The sequence below is a fragment of the Stegostoma tigrinum genome, chromosome 12, assembly GCF_030684315.1.
Source record: "Stegostoma tigrinum isolate sSteTig4 chromosome 12, sSteTig4.hap1, whole genome shotgun sequence".
Classification (NCBI taxonomy): domain Eukaryota; kingdom Metazoa; phylum Chordata; class Chondrichthyes; order Orectolobiformes; family Stegostomatidae; genus Stegostoma; species Stegostoma tigrinum.
This window is the reverse complement of record NC_081365.1, coordinates 38,050,509-38,067,092: the sequence shown is the minus strand read 5'-3', so window position 1 is coordinate 38,067,092 and position 16,584 is coordinate 38,050,509. Positions and strand designations below refer to the sequence as shown.

At 42.7% G+C, this 16,584-nt stretch overlaps 1 protein-coding gene across 2 annotated transcripts in view; it reads right to left on the bottom strand.

The window, feature by feature from the left end:
- The window catches only part of LOC125457048 (uncharacterized), a 39,590-nt gene extending 23,927 nt beyond the window's left edge, over nucleotides 1-15,663 (bottom strand). Inside the window, exons 1-5 of one of the 2 annotated variants that reach the window (XM_059650287.1) lie at nucleotides 15,374-15,663; nucleotides 12,813-13,189; nucleotides 11,794-12,027; nucleotides 7,093-7,164; nucleotides 2,703-2,762 (exon numbers count right to left, since the gene is read on the bottom strand). In XM_059650287.1, coding sequence (XP_059506270.1) covers nucleotides 2,703-2,762; nucleotides 7,093-7,164; nucleotides 11,794-12,027; nucleotides 12,813-13,146 — 700 coding nt within the window. In that variant the 5' untranslated portion in view covers nucleotides 13,147-13,189; nucleotides 15,374-15,663. The remainder of the gene's footprint in view (nucleotides 1-2,702; nucleotides 2,763-7,092; nucleotides 7,165-11,793; nucleotides 12,028-12,812; nucleotides 13,190-15,373) is intronic. The other variant, XM_059650288.1, reaches the window with a different exon arrangement.
- Between the last annotated feature and the right edge of the window lie 921 nt (nucleotides 15,664-16,584).

Below are 16,584 nucleotides of genomic sequence, written 5' to 3'. Positions count from 1 at the left end.
GTCAGCACGGTTTTGTGAAGGGTAGGTCGTGCCTCACAAACCTTATTGAGTTCTTTGAGAAGGAGACCAGACAGGTAGATGAGAGTAAACCGGTTGATGTGGTGTATATGGATTTCAGCAAGGCGTTCGATAAGGTTCCCCACAGTAGGCTATTGTACAAAATGCGGAGGAATGGAATTGTGGGAGATAGAGCAGTTTGGATCGGAAATTGGCTTGCTGAAAGAAGACAGAAGGTGGTAGCTGATGGGAAATGTTCATCCTGGAGAGCAGTTACTAGTGGTGTACCACAAGGGTCGGTGTTGGGTCCACTGCTGTTTGTCATTTTTATAAGTGACCTGGATGAGGGCATAGAAGGATGGGTTAGTAAATTTGCAGACGGCACTAAGGTCAGTGGAGTTGTGGATAGTGACGAAGGATGCTGTAGGTTGCAGAGAGACATAGATAAGCTGCAGAGCTGAGCTGAGAGATGGCAAATGGAGTTTAATGCAGACAAGTGTGAGGTGATGCACTTTGGTAGGAGTAACCGGAAGGCAAAGTACTGGGCTAATGGTAATATTCTTAGCAGTGTAGATGAGCAGAGAGATCTCAGTGTCCATGTACACAGATCCTTGAAAGTTGCACCCAGGTTGACAGGGCTGTTAAGAAGGCATACAGTGTTTTAGCTTTTATTAATAGAGGGATCGAGTTCCGGAACCAAGTGATTATGGTGAAGCTGTACAAAACTCTGGTGCGGCCGCACTTGGAGTATTGCGTACAGTTCTGGTCACCGCATTATAAGAAGGATGTGGAAGCTTTGGAAAGGGTGCAGAGTAGATTTACTAGGATGTTGCCTGGTATGGAGGGAGGGTCTTACGAGGAAAGGCTGAGGGACTTGAGGCTGTTTTCATTAGAGAGAAGAAGGTTGAGAGGTGACTTAATTGAAACATATAAAATAATCAGAGGGTTAGATAGGGTGACTTGGTGATGAGATACTGGTCTCTGTGGAGTTATTTCAGACCCCGTTCTACCACATCCATTTGAGCCAGGGTCCCTCCCTAATTCCAAGGCCATGGGTGGGTGCCATACCAGCTGCAGCCACTGCTAGCTTACTGGCGCTGCTGAGTATAGAAAGAGGCCTGATTTCTGATTGTCAGTGGTGAGGACCTTTGCAACTAACATTCTTGATCCTGGGGAAAGGCTTGTCAAGTGTCTGTTTCAGTTAGATGATGGACTGCCTGAGAGAAAATTTAATTCTGTTTCTTATTATGGTTCAATGTAATCATATTTAAATGCACAATATAAATTTATAAACAAGGTCAGCATTTGTTGCCCATCCGTAATTACGATTGGAGCTCTAGGCAAGTTCAGAGTCAGCCACTTTGCTGTGGGTCTGCAAACACATGTAGGCCAGGCCAAGTTGGGATGGTAGATTTCCCTCCCTAAAGGACATTAGGAAACCTGCAACATGTTGAAGAGCTTTTGAGATGGGATGCAATTTGCAAGGACCACGGAGGTCAAGAGCTGTTTTTTTTTGAGGAAATTGCTCATGACAACAGATTTGAAATTGAAGAGAATTGCGTGAACAGGGAGAAAGAAACGTGTTGCTTGTAAAAAGTAAAGTATCTTACAAGGAGGATGCACTCACCAGGTGGCACCACTTCTTCCCGTCCCCACTTAAGATTACAGAAGTAACATAGCTGCCCTCAATTTCCAGGCCAAAGAGTCATTCCAGGAGGTCAGGGCATTGTTGAAACATCACCTTTGCCAACACAGAAACCAGCAAAGAGATTGGATCAAAGTGTTTGGGATTACTGGTTTCCCCAATATCCATGGAGCTGTCATTGCTTTGAGGGCTGACAGTACATTGGCTTACAGTAACATCAGGAAGACAGGATTCTATCCTCACAATGCCCAGTTAGGGCTTGCCAACAATTTGAGCACTTTGCACATCAATACCTGAGATGTATAAAGCTACCATGATGCATCCATCCTCCAATGTTCAGCCCTTCCTAACTTCTTTAGGGAAGCAGACCAGACTTATGCACAGCTTATGGGTGACAAAGCATACCATCGTGTACCAATGCTTCTGCCTCCAACACCACACCCCTCCATGGTTACCATGGCTGTGATTCCAAACAGTCCTAGCATATTTTAAGAATCCTCTGGAGACTATGAATATACATTTCTATACAGCTTGGTGGCACTTAGCACCACGAAAACGTCCAATCCATTTTTGATTTCTTTCAGGCTGGCTTAGTGGCCTAAAACAGGGAGTTCTGAGACTTGTCCCTCTCACTTTTCTCAGTCTCACTTATTGCCATGTCAACTGGTGTCTGAGTTTAAATGTGAATTTATCATGAAAAGCATTGCAATAATATGCAGTGAAGTTATTAGAGAGTGAGATGAGAGCACCAAACATGATTGTTTCCTTACATATTTGTCCTCAGTCTATTGGTGAAGAGTGCAGGCTGAATTGTATTTGTTACAGGATGCATATGCCTACACCCACATGTGTGTATTTTACACGTATGAATAGGGAAATATGCAGATGCAGGAAAACCACAGCGTGCACAAATATTTAAAATAAAGTGGTGTAACTAATTTTGAGGATATGTCACCTTTATTTTTGATGGGTAAAGCATTTCAGAAGTGTATTTCAGGTATTCCAACTTAAGGTTTGCAATTTACTCTTGTAATTTACAGAATCATGCTCATAAACATACCTTCAATGACACATTGTTGTTCTTCTTCTGTACAAGTGCCACTGTGCTCTGTTTGTGTTCCTAGAGGTGAAGAAATAGCTTGTGACTCAAAGCATATTCCACCTTTTTGTTTCCATATGACATAACCCGAAACATTTTCACCTGGAAAGACAACTAGGGCAGCAGACTCAAAGGAACATCACCCCTTGCAAATTTCCCACCAAGTTACCCATCCCCCACCACCCAATTCTGAGTTGGATCGATATAATTGTTCCTACAATGGTGCTGCATTCAAATGCTCAAACTCCCTTCCTAACATCACTGCACTGTGGCAGTGTAGCAGTATGTGCAGTCCACAAAATGCTGTGGAAAATTCATCAAGATTCCTTAGACAGGATCTTCCAAACCCTGGACAATTACCATCCATGAGGATAAGGCCAGCAGATATACAGTCTTACCATCACCTGCAAGTTCCTCTTCAAGATACTCACCATCCTAACCTAGAAATTTATCACTGTGCCTTTATTGTCCCTGGGTCAAAATCCTGGGGCTCACTCCCTGTGGCACGGTGGGTGGGCCCACACAAAATAGACTGCAGTGGTTATAGCTTTAAATTGAGGGGTGAAAGATATAGGACAGATGTCAGAGGTAGTTTCTTTACTCAGAGAGTAGTAAGGGAATGGAATGCTTTGCCTGCAACGGTAGTAGATTCGCCAACTTTAGGTACATTTAAGTCGTCATTGGATAAGCATATGGACGTACATGGAATAGTGTAGGTTAGATGGGCTTGAGATTGGTATGACAGGTCGGCACAACATCAAAGGCTGAAGGGCCTGTACTGTGCTGTAATGTTCTATGTTCTATGTTCTATGTTCATCACTTTCACAAAGGCAATTCGAGATGAACAATAAATGCTGGCCTTGCTGGTGATGTTCACTTCTAAGGAACAAATACTGGCTTTTGTACACATGAGGACATATGGACAAAAGAGCAAATCTCATGCAAATCCTGGTGAGGGTCTTTTCTCTGACAATGGACCAATGTCAATTCTCTGCTGTATGAGCATTTTGTGCTGAAGGTGCAATGCACATTATACCGTTAAGCAGTGTAATTTGTGCAATAACAAAACTGTAGAACACAACTTCTCTTCTCACGTTTCTTTTTCAGACCCAAATTGCTTTAGTGAACAACCTGAACAACATAAACAGTAACAGATTGTAGCTATGAGGTTGTAAACATGTTCGCCATGCTGGTGGGTTTGGTTGCAAAAGTTTCACCAATCTGCTAGGTAACATCGTCAGTGTGCTTCTGGTGAAGCGTCGGTGTTCTCTTGTTATTTATGTGCCTCGGTTTGCTGAGCTGGTTGGCATTACTTCTGGTTTTGTTCCTCAATAGTTCATTCACAGGGTCTAATTCAATGTATTTGTTAATGGGATTCTGCTTAGAATACCAGGCCTCCAGGAATTCTCTGGCATGTCTTGTGTGATTATGGATGTGCTGTCCCAGTCGAGTTCGCGTCCCCCCTTGTCTGTGTGTAGTGAGACAAGTGAGAACTGGTCATGTCTCTTGGTGGTTGGTTGGTGTTTGTGTATCTGTATTGTCAGTTTTCATCCAGTTTGTCCTATGTAGTATTTCTCACGGTCCTTGCATAGTATTTTGTGTATTACACTAGCTTTGCTGGTTTTGGATATGGGATCCTTTAATTTCATCAGTAGCTGTCGTAGGGTGGTTGTTGGTTTGTGGGCTACTCTGATACCCAGAGGTCTGAGTGGTCTTGTGGTCATCTCTGAAATATCCTTGATGTATGGTAGTGTGATTAGTGAGTCTGATCGTGTTGTGTCTTACTGTTATTGTCTGTCTCGAAGGTAACGGTGTATTGTGCTTTTCGGGTATCCATTCCTTTTTGAAGACTCCGTATAGGTGCTCCTGTTCTGATTTGCGTAGTTCTGGATTGCTGTGATGTGTTGTGGCTCATTTAAATAGTATCCTGATACAGCTCCATTTGCGGGTGCTGGGGTGGTTGCCAGTGTAAAGTTTCTGGTCTTTATGTGTGGTCTTTCTGTATGTGCCAGCCTGGAGTTCCCCGTTGTTTTTGCGTTCTGCCATTATATCCAGGAAGAGTATTCGGTTGGTGTTCTCTTCTTCTTTTGTGGATTTTATCCCAGTGAGGATGTTGTTCATGCATCGGTGGGTTCCTTCTGGTTGTGTGCATTTGATAATCACAAAGGTGTCATCTACGTATCAGACCCGAAGTTTGGGTTGTATAGTGGGGAGCGCTGTCTGTTCTAACCTTTGCATTAATGCTTCTGCAATCAGTCCTGATATTGGGAATCTCACTGGTGCTCCATTGATTTGTTTGTATATACGATTGTTTTTTTGGTTGGGTCGATGTTTATGCATGTAAATAGTGCTGTTACATCGAAGGATATCATTGTCTCATCCTCTTCTATCCTGGTGTCCTTGATAATCTTGAGGAATTCTTGGGAGGACTGGATGAAGAAGGTAGTGTTGTCAACTAAGTATTTCAATTTCTGTTGTAGTTCTTTAGCAAGTCTATATGTAGGTGTGCTGGTAGTGAGACAGTGGGTCAGACGGGGACCCCTAGTTTGTGTAGCTTGGGGAGTCCACAGAAGTGCTTTTATGTGCTCCCCAAGGTGAACAAACTTGGGGTTCCCCTCAGAACCATTGTCTCACGACCAGGCACACACACATACATGGAGATAGTAGGAACTGCCGACGCTGGAGAATCTGAGATAACAAGGTGTAGCATTGGATGAACACAGCAGCCAGGCAGCATCAGGAGAGCAGAAAAGCTGACGTTTCGGGTCTAGACCCTTCTTCAGAAACACCTACATATAGCCTTGCCAAAGAACGACAACAGAAATTGAAATACTTAGTTGACAACACTACCCACTCCATTCAGTCCTTCCAAGAATTCCTCAACACCAACAAAGACACCAGGATAGAAGAGGACGGGGTGATGATATCCTTCGATGTAACAGCACTATTTACATCCATGAACATCGATCCAGCCAAAGAGACAATTGCCACACCACTGTATGAATTTCGTAGGCAGGCACCCAGGGCACCAACAGCATCAGTATGGACACCACGATGAAACAACTAGATCTGTGCTTCACAACCCACTTCACCTTCAACAATGGCATGTACAAACAAATCAATGGAACACCAGTGGGATTCCCAATATCAGGACTGATTGCAGAAGCAGTACTGCAAAGGTTAGAACAGACACTGCTCCCCACTGTACAACCCAAACTCTAGGTTAAATATGTAGATGACCCCTTCATGATTATCAAATGCACAGAACTAGAAGAAACCCACCGACACATAAACAACATCCTCACTGGGATAAATGTCACAAAAGAAGAAGAGAACAACAACAGCCAATTACCCTTCCTGGACATAATGGCAGAACGTAAAAACAACGGGAAACACCAGGTTGGCATATATAGAAAGACCACACATAAAAACCAGATACTCAATTAGACTAGCAACCACCCCAATGTCCACAAATGGAGCTGCTTCAGGACACTATTTAAATGAGCCACAACACATTGCAGCAACTTGGAACTATACAAAGCAAACAGCAGCACCGATATGGAGTCTTCAAAATGAATAGATACCAGAAAGGCACTAACTACCGTTACTGCCAAGACAGACCACAACATGACCAGAATCACATATCAACCTACCGTACATCAAGGACATTTCAGAGATGACCACAAGACTACTCAGACCTCTAGGTATCAGGGTAGCCTACAAACCGACAACCACCCTACAACAGCTACTGACAAATGTCAATGATCCCATACCCAAAACCAGAAAAACCAGTGTAATATACAAAATACCATGAGAAACACACCATCAACCAAACTGCATGAAAACTTACAATACAGATACATGAACACCAACTAGCCACCAAGAGAAACAACCCATTCTCACTTGTCTCACTACACATGGACAAAGAGGGACACGAATTGGAATAAGACAGCACATGCATAATTGCACAAGCCAAACAGAGACATACCAGGGAATTCCTGGAGGCCTGGTATTCCAACTGGAACTCCACCAACAAATGCACTGAATTAGACCCTGTGTACAAACCACTGAGAAACAGAACTGGAAGTGATACCAAACACCCCAATAAACTGAAGCACATAAATAACAAGCAGGACAGAACAGCAATGCTTTACTGGACGCACAATGATGATGTTAGCTAGCAGGATGACGAAACATTTGCAACCAAACTCACTGGCTCGGCGAGCATTTGTATAAGCTCATCCACAACCCAAGCTACAAATCTTCTCAAACTTTAGAATGTATTTATTTCCCATTAAATACATTTTTTTTTACAGTTTTAATAAAAGACGATCTATACAAGTTTACTTACTTTCAGGGTTTTTTTTGTCAGAATTTAAAACACAGGATGCAATTGCAGTCGTTAGATCATCACTTGGATTATCTTTATGTGCAAGAAAAGACATATTTTGAAAATGATTAATGACATGTTTAGAGTATCACATCAGTTTGCTCAGTGAATACACATTCAAATAACCCGTAGGTTCAGACATTGGCTGCATTATTTACATCTGACTGAAGCAACAGAAGAAGAAACATTGCCTGAGATCATACAAAGTTGCGAGAAATTAGAACTATTCATAATAAAGGAGAAAAAAAAATGAAAAGGCTGGATATCTAAATTTGGAACAGAATATGTTAGAAAATGCTCAACAGGTCAATCACATCAGGAAGGAAAAAAACATGTGCTTATGTTTCAAATATAAAGCCTTCTGGGGTTACACACCAATATTAACATCCTTGGTGCCCTTACAAGACAGCTTTCCAGCATTATCTGCCTTTTTACTTCAAAGTTTGTAGACTTATTAGTCAAACATGGATGATTGGTGGTCAGTTCTCCGCCACACTAGCTGCTCATAAGCTCACAAGAAGGAGACAAGAATCTGTAAGTGGAGGAGTAGTGGTCAGTTAGTAGAGGACACAAAAAAAGTGAAGGGTCACAAAGGGCTGCATTTAGCTGAGGCCAGGATCAGGTGTATCTGTGGGGTAGGGTGAAGTCAGCAAGCTGCAGGAGAGCTGTGGTGAGAGGAGACTGCATGATGTGTCTGTGGAGAGTAAGAGGCTGCCCATTGCTTTGAGGGAGGATAGGAAATTGCAGGAGGTTACAGAGAATGATGTTTAGTGGCTGCGAGATGTAGGAGCTTGTGAATGCTGGTGTAATCCAGGGAAAACACACCTGTAAGAACAATCTGTGGATGCAGTAATTTTGGCTTAGATTTTATAAGGTGGAGCCTGAGTTGTGGACGCTGCGACACATCAGGAAAGGGGAAAGTTTCCTGGATATTTTGCACCAGCAGGCTGTCAAGCCTTAGGATGGGATCTTCTGATTTGATCCATGGTCACAGACAGAGTAGAGAAGCTGCAGCTGAGACGGGTAAGGCTACCCAATGGGCGGGAGCCTCAATCCTTACAACGAACCTACAGGTTTGAGGTTCTTTCAGCTTATTTGAATGAGAGTAGATGCTGCAGGATGGATTAGCTAACTAACCCGTGGCAAGATAGAGAGAGTAAACGCAACATAGCAGTTGTAGGGAACGGTACGGTGAAAGGAATTGGCGCCTTTTATTCTCACAAAAAGTGAAAATACAGAAGGTGCATTGTTTGCTCCATGCCATATCATGTATGCTCAGGCCTGAAGAACAACCCTGATAGAGCGGGAGAGGATCCAGTCATTATAATCCATATTGGCACCAATGACATAGGTAGAAGAAGGAAAGAGTGCATAGTCACTCTGAGGAGCTAGAAAGCAGAAGCTCAAATATAACTTTTGGATTATTACATGAGCCATGTGAAAATTGGCACCGAGCAAATAAGATTAGAGAAATGAATGAAATGACTCAAAGGCTGGTGTGGGAGGGGTGGCTTCTAGTCTGTGGGGTTCTGACACCATTACAGGGGAAAGTTGGGACTGTACCATTGGGATGGTCTACACCTAAACTGTGCTGGGGCCACAGTTCTAGTGAGTCTTATAACTATGGAAGTAGAAAACCAAATAGTTGAGGCAGGTGATCAAAGTTGAGCAGATGTGGTAAATCAAAAAGTAGAGACGATGCAAGAGAGACAGGTGTTAAAACAGGTAATGAAAAACCCACTGTGACAGGAAGGGATAGAGAGTACAAATCTAAGAGAATATCAACAGATAAAGCTAGGGTTATTAAAAAAAGTCAAAAGGATTTTGGTGGACTTCATCCGAGGGCCTCAACAAAAGTGGCTAGTGAGACAGTTGATGTGTAACTTCCAATTTTCCAGAATTCTTTAAGTTTGGGGAAGGTTACATTAAATACAAAATATAAGTAGGACAGCAAAGTGGCTCAGTGATTAGCACTGCTGCCTCACAGCGCTACAGACCTGGTTTGATTCCACCACTGGGTGACTGTGTGGAGATTGCATGTTCTCCCCATGTCTGTACAGGTTTCCTTGCATAAACCAAATATGTGCAGGTTAGGTGGATTGGCTATGATGAAATTGTTCATAGTATCCAGGGATGTGCAGGCTAGGTTTGGGTAGGATGCTGTTTGGAGGGTCGGTGTGGACTCAGTGGGCCGAAAGGGCTACTTCCACACTGTAGAGATTCTATGATTAAGTGAATAAAGCTCTCTTACTCAAAAGGGCATCAGTAGAGGTGAGGTGGTGCCAAAGAGTGGGGACTTTCTTTCTGGCGACAGTGCATCGAAGAGGACTCGTCGATGGAACACTTTACAAGAGGGACTGTAAAATTGGACACTTGCTTTATTTCTTCATTTTTCTGCCTTCATATTCTGTGTTTTGGTTTATTTTTCCGTGATTCAGATGGTGCAGAAGAGTGGTGACATGACACAACAATCTTCTCTCTATTTCAGAGCAAGGCAGTGTTGCAAAATTAGGGAGAGTACTTATTGATTGGGAGGCAGGAAGTTAGAATTTGGTGTTTTTAAAATGCTGCGGGAAAGCATTGCGTGGCGCCTTTAAAAGATGATTTTTTTTATGCTTAGAAACTTAAAATGGATGTCTGTGAGTAGCAGTATGAAAGTTTGCAAGTACACAGACAGCGCCTGAATTGAAATATTTGTATCGAAAGGCCATACAGTTGGCAGGCCAAGTAACAATTTTTACCAAAACAACATGCTTTCAATTTCACCAATCAATTTTAACCAGGTACTTAGATATCAAAAACCAAAAGCCAATTAAATTTAAATCTTGACAACACAGGGCCAATCCCATTGATATGTCACCAATGGAATAAAAAGAAGGGGGAAATCAGACAAAGCAAACTGCCAACTGCGAGAGTTAGCAGCCCTCAGTTCTCAAGAGACAGTCACTGGTTCACACTATTATAAGATAACAAAGTGTGGAGCTGGATGAACACAGCAGGCCAAGCAGCATCTCAGGAGCACAAAAGCTGATGTTTCGGGCCTAGACCCTTCATCCAGCTTCACACTTTGTTATCTTGGATTCTCCAGCATCTGTAGTTCCCAATATCTCTGGTTCTCGCTGACTCCTCTGTGTCTTAGATAATGCATCATCTAAATAACAATGGGACCCCTGGCACAACTTGTTAACATTTCTGACAAAGGAATTGACAGAGAAGACACACAGCATTCCAACAGGCATGTAACTTGGCTGTAATTTCAAAAGACTAAATTTTATTTTTATTTTATATAAGTGGGACCTCTTTTTATTGGAACTGCATCCTATTAGAGGTTACACCACTTTTCACAGTCCTTTTTATAGATTATAGGGCGAGGTGCTCCTCTTTGGGTATTTTGGTTTTCGTTCTCAGAGGGGGGTCAACCTCTGCTTTATAACACTGCACATGAAAACAAATAAATAAAATAAATCTTACAAATAAACTAAATCAAAATGAGTAGGAGATGGAAAGCAGGAAACTATATGGGTCACAGGAAAAAATATTAGAAGCTATGATTAAAGATGTTATAGCAGAACACTTCAAAACATTCAAAATAATCAGGCACAATTAACATGATTTGTGAAAAGGAAATCAAGGTTAAACAATGTATTAGAGTTCTTTGAAGGAGTAACATGTGCTCTGGATTAAGGGGTACCAGTGGATGTACTGTACTTAGATTTCAAGAAAGCATTTGATGAGGTGACATGTCAACAACTCTGGTGGAAAATAAAACCAGGGTTCACAGATGGTCTTTCCATAGCTAATAAGATGTTAGAGGTAGTGGGAATGCTACAGGCACTCTACCTCCCACCTCTCCTCGTGATTTTACAGACACCTCATCTTCCTTCCAGCCTGTCCCTCAGCAGCTGGTAAAATCTAGCCCATAGCTTTTGATAAGGAGTCACCAAGTTAATGTGGAGATGAGGAAGAATTTCTTCTTTCGAGGACTTTGGAATTTATTCCCTCAAAGGGCAGTGGAGGTTGAACCATTGAATATCTTGAAGACTGTATCAGACAGATTATTAAAGTATAGGGAAGTCAATGGTTCAGAGGAACAAGTGGGAAAGTGGAGTTGAGGTCACAGCCAGATCAGCTACAATCTTACTGAATGATACAACAGACTCAAGGAACCACCTGGTCAACAGAACAACAAGCCTTTAGGGAAGGAAACTGCCATCCTTACATGGTCTGGCTTACATGTGACTTTGTGCTCACATCAATGTGGTTGACTCTTAGCTGCCCTCCGGGCAATTAGGGATGGGCAATAAATTCTGCCTAGCCAGTGACACCCTCATCCCGTGAATGAATAAAGGAAAAAAAAACAGTTGGAGCAAGACATGTTTCCCTATGCTTACAGTGATACTGTTGCCCAAAAGGAAGATTTTGTCCATAAGAGTTACCACAAAATGGAGAATAACACTTCATTGAGTCATCACTAAAAGAAAACAGCATGCAAATTTCACACACTGTTCTTAACATATCAGTTTCTAGCCAGTCCTTTTCTGCACAGCACTATAACGAGATTATTTATCAAATTACTACATTGCAATATCCTACATTCCATTTTGGTTCAGTCTGACTATTGAGGGAATTCAATCCTGTCATAGTCTCTAATTGAATACTAACCTAACTTTTTCTCCCAGTTTTTAATATCTATCTGTCCAGTCCGTATTCCATCAGTTATGGGCTCATCCTCCCGAAAGGATTCATTCAGTAATTTACGCAGTAGAGTTGTTTTCCCAGCACTCCTATAGCCACAAACAGTCAATGTTCTGACATGAAATGGGACTTTTCCTTGCTGAAATACATTCTGGAGCTTTTTCTTGAGTTCATCTGTTACATTTTCATTTTGAGTATCTGCTAAGGGATAAAGACATGTATCAGACTCATTAATCAACAAACATGAGTTATTCATAAAGTTAACGCTAATTAATATGCAAAACAGGAAGTTTCACCAAATGCTACAATTTGGGCCTGAAGAGGCAATGGTACACAATATGAACTATGCTTAAATATTTGAAGAAGTCAAAGATTTTGAGCTTACTGACCCACAAATTTCTGACATAACTGTGAGGAACAAGGCAAAGATAAAGGGTAATGAATTGGGCCAGGTACATTAGGATGGAAACATTTTTGAAATGTTTTCTAAAGTTGGTCAATGTCTTATTCTGTGCTGCCGTTTCCATATTTTGGGGAGAACCTCAGTCAGCCCTAAATAGTTGTCTGCGGCAGACTTCAGTAGCCTGCAGAGGAGTTTCCCTTAGTCCTTACATTGGATGGCTCACCAGTGGAATGAGATATTGAGAGATACACAGCACCACATTCAACAACAATTAGAGTTGGACAATAAATATTGGTCCAGTCAGCAATGCTAACATTCAATAAGTAAATAATAAAGTAAGCCCTGTGGAATGCTGCAAGAGGACCTGTCTTAGACTCCTGAATTATCACATGGACCTTCAATAAATTGATTCAATTCGAGAAATTTTTATCTGTGTGTTCTCAGTTTCTTGAAAGACCGCTTCCTCTAGTGGACCGACTTTAGAAAGCACTTCAAAAATGTTTCTTTCCTGACCCTCTCAGCATTTTTATATGTTGGAATTGGAATTTTAAAGTGTAATGAGACATGAATACAAAATGCTTACCAACTGTCGAAGTAAGTTCATCCTGGCAGCTACTGTCAATGGCATTGTCTGACCTGTCATCATCACTTCCATGCCCACCACTGAACTGTTCAGTCACATCTGATTCATCCACAAATTGTTTTGCCAAGAATTTCAGTTGCTTTCTTCCAATTATTTCCAGTTTCCTTCCTAGAGGTTTTGATTGAAAGTCATCACCATCAACTTTGAGTTTGCTGTTTTCTGATGCATATTTCTTCAATGGTACAGCATGCTGCAAATCTTGAATTAGCCTTTCCATGCTTTGTTTCGTCAAGTTTTCCAACTGTTTCCCTGCAGGTTTTAAAAATCTGTCCATTTTGTTTTAAGAAGTTGGTGACAGCACAAAACCAAGATGATCTCTGTTTTATTAAATGGGCGGATAAGCAGAAAGGAAATTAGAAATATACATACGTAAGGTAAGAAAATCATTAATTCCATGTAAACTGTGAGCAATAGTGATTGATTTTCAGTGTTGTAAGCAAACCAACTAAACATTATGGAACTTTTGATAGTTCCTGCATGTAGAAGTGAACATTAAGTGAAAGTTGGCCCACCAAAAGAAATTCTATGGTGGGAAACTGGATGAACCCAGCAGGCAAGGCAGCATCACAGGAGCAGGAAAGCTGACATTTCGGGTCTGGATCCTTCTTCAGAAATGGGGGAGGAAAAGGGGGCTCCGAAATAAATAGCAGGGGCCGTGATAGAAGGTGGATCGTGGAGCAGATAGTTGGAAGACAAGACGGACAGGTCAGGGATGCAGGGGTGAAACTAATAAAGGTGAGTGTAGGTAGGAAGTTGGGATAGGGGTTGGTCAGTGAGGAGGGAGGAGCAAGTAGGTGGGAGAGAAGACGGACAGGTCAAAGAGGGAGGGAAAGAAGCTTGACCCGTCTGTCTTCTCTCCCACCTATCCACTCCTCCCTCCCCACTGACCAACCCCCATCCCAACTTCCTACCCTATTCACTTTTACTAGCTTCACCCCTGCCTCCCTAACCTGTCTGTCTTTTCTCCCAACTATCTGCTCCACAATCCACCTTCTATCACTGCCTCCCTCTATTTATTTCAGAGCCCCCTTTCCCTCCACCATTTCTGAAGAAGGGTCCAGACCCGAAATGTCAGCTTTCCTATTCCTGTTATGCTGCCTGGCCTCCTGTGTCCATCCAGCTCCATACCTTGTTATCTTAGACTCCAGCATCGGCAGTTCCTACTATCCCAAAGGAAATTCTATAGACCCTAGTCCCGACAAATTTCATCTGAGCTGGCAGGTGAAGAAGGCACATGGTATCAAAGTTTGGAGCTGGCTGAACACAGCAGACCAAGCAGCATCTCAGGAGCACAAAAGCTGACGTTTCGGGCCTAGACCCTTCGCAGCATCTCAGGAGCACAAAAGCTGACATTTCGGGCCTAGACCCTTCATCAGACCCTCTCTGATGAAGGGTCTAGGCCCGAAACGTCAGCTTTTGTGCTCCTGAGATGCTGCTTGGTCTGCTGTGTTCAGCCAGCTACACACTTTGTTATCTTGGATTCTCCAGCATCTGCAGTTCCCATTATCTCAAGGCACATGGCATATTGGCTTTCATAGTTAGAGGGTTTGAGTAAAGGAGCAGGGATGCCTTACTGCAATTTACAGGGCCCCAGTGAGACCACATCTGGAGTACTGTGTGCACTTTTGGAATCCTTATCAGAGGAAGGATGTTTTGGCTACACAGGAAGCGAAGATTTACCAGGCTGCTTCCTGGGATTGAGGACTGACGTAATGAGAACAGATAGAATCGGTTAGGATTGCTGCAGTATCCGACCAGACACAGGGAGCGCCTGTCGGACGTCCCTGACGACCAGGGAGTCCAGAAACAGGGCTAGTCTCAGGATTAGGGTACGCTATTTAGGATTGAAATGAAAAGAAATTTCTTCACCTAGTAAAGCTTGGAATTCTCTGCCACAGAACGTGCCTGAGGCTAAAACACTGAACGTTCTCAAGAAGGGGTTGCATATATTACTTAGGGATAAAAGGTTCAAAGGGTACGGGGGAGAAAGTGGGAATAGGGAACGCAATTGTCATGAATATTTAAATAGCAGAAACGCTTCACGGTTCGCGAGGTCAATTGCTGCTCCTAAGGCCTGTGTTTCCACGCTCCTCTGACCATAATTTTAAATTGTTTTGGTTATCATTTATTGAAATCCTGTCCCCCTTTTCGCTTACAGGACGTTTAAAGATTCACTTTCTTCACTAACGGTTCGCTGTTAACGGTAGTTCCCCAACAATGTACTTTCCCATCCTATCTCCAGTGGATCAATTCAACTTGAATATATTTCAAGTTTTCAGTTCCCCGTTCCTTCCTTATTCCGTTGTCTAACCCTTTCACTCTGCCCGGTACAATGCCTCGAGGCCCACACACATTAAACTTAGTGTCGAATTACACTGTAACACACAGGTTTCAGTTTTTCAAAAGGAACAATCGGCTGTAAACTGCCGACTTTCGGTGGAAGGAACCGCGGGTCAGAGCAAAACATTTCGCTTTAGACTCCCATCGTGAATGACACTTACCGGGAATTCAACAGTGAAACTTGCAACTCAGCGAGAATCCACGGTGCTTCTCACACAAACCGAGAAGTGAGTATTGCACAGAGATTACTGGCAAAAAAGAGGAAAAACTTGCTCGATTTTATACAGTCCCAGCCTCAAACAAGTATTGCATTTCCTTACTTTCGTTTCTCTTTTTTATCCAGCTAATGGTTAGGGTTCAGGTTTTTTTTGTTGGGGTGGGGTGGTGGTGGCGTGGAATGCCTTCTGAAGTCATTTGTGAAAACCCGTCATCCAGAATATGACGCAATCTGGGAATTTTCAGCGCCTGAGAACATTGTTTCCTGAGGGTGTGCTTCTGTATTCCGGAAATCCAGGAACTGCAGCTCACATTTCAGGACCAACTGCACTGTGCAGCCATGGAAAAGGGCCTCAAAGATGTGTACAAGAGTCGATGATTTTTTATCACGATCTCTTTGACCAGTTCTAGCTGTACTGAAACTAGGGAGGGTAATGCTGTAGGGGCAGTACCTGACAGGCCAGCGCCATTCCATTTTGGAATCATTTCACCCTGGGAGCTGTGTGTCTCCGGGATGGGAGTGTTAGCCGCTAATTCTGGGAGCAAATCGTGGGATTAGACCTCCTGGAATAGAGCCAGTCCCAATAGATGTGATCGAAACACTCTCTAGTGGAATTCAAATATACCTCATCTTCCACCCCCAGGTTCTCATGCTTTCCAGTATTCTGGTTGTCGGCCTGTGATATTTGTTCAGATGTACTTATGGGCATTCTGCTGAGTGGCGAAGGTGTTGTGATGGTCTAGACCAGTAGTGATCATCCTTGTAGAGAAGTCTGAGCCAGGCTGCTCCAGCATGCTGTTCCAATTCTTGCTTAAGAATAGACTGGAAGAAATTCAAAAAGGTACATTTTTGGAGGGAAACCTCGAGAGATATGGAGATTAATAAATTTTCCTCTTTTGGAAAAGAAGACATAGGACTTCTTCCTTTATTTTCCTTCACAATCCTCTCCATAGTCCGGCAATTTTGTTGCAAAAATGGCAGAGTTTGAGGCAAGAAGACCACGGTCTCTTTTCCACTCTGACAGTCACTTCATTGACCAATTTCCTCCCTCAGCCTATTCCTTGTCCCAGTCCCAAGGCTTTATCTGTAGAATGACCCAAGTCTTCACCAAAGCCTTCAGTAGGACTTCAATTTTAATCTTAATGGTGATGCCAC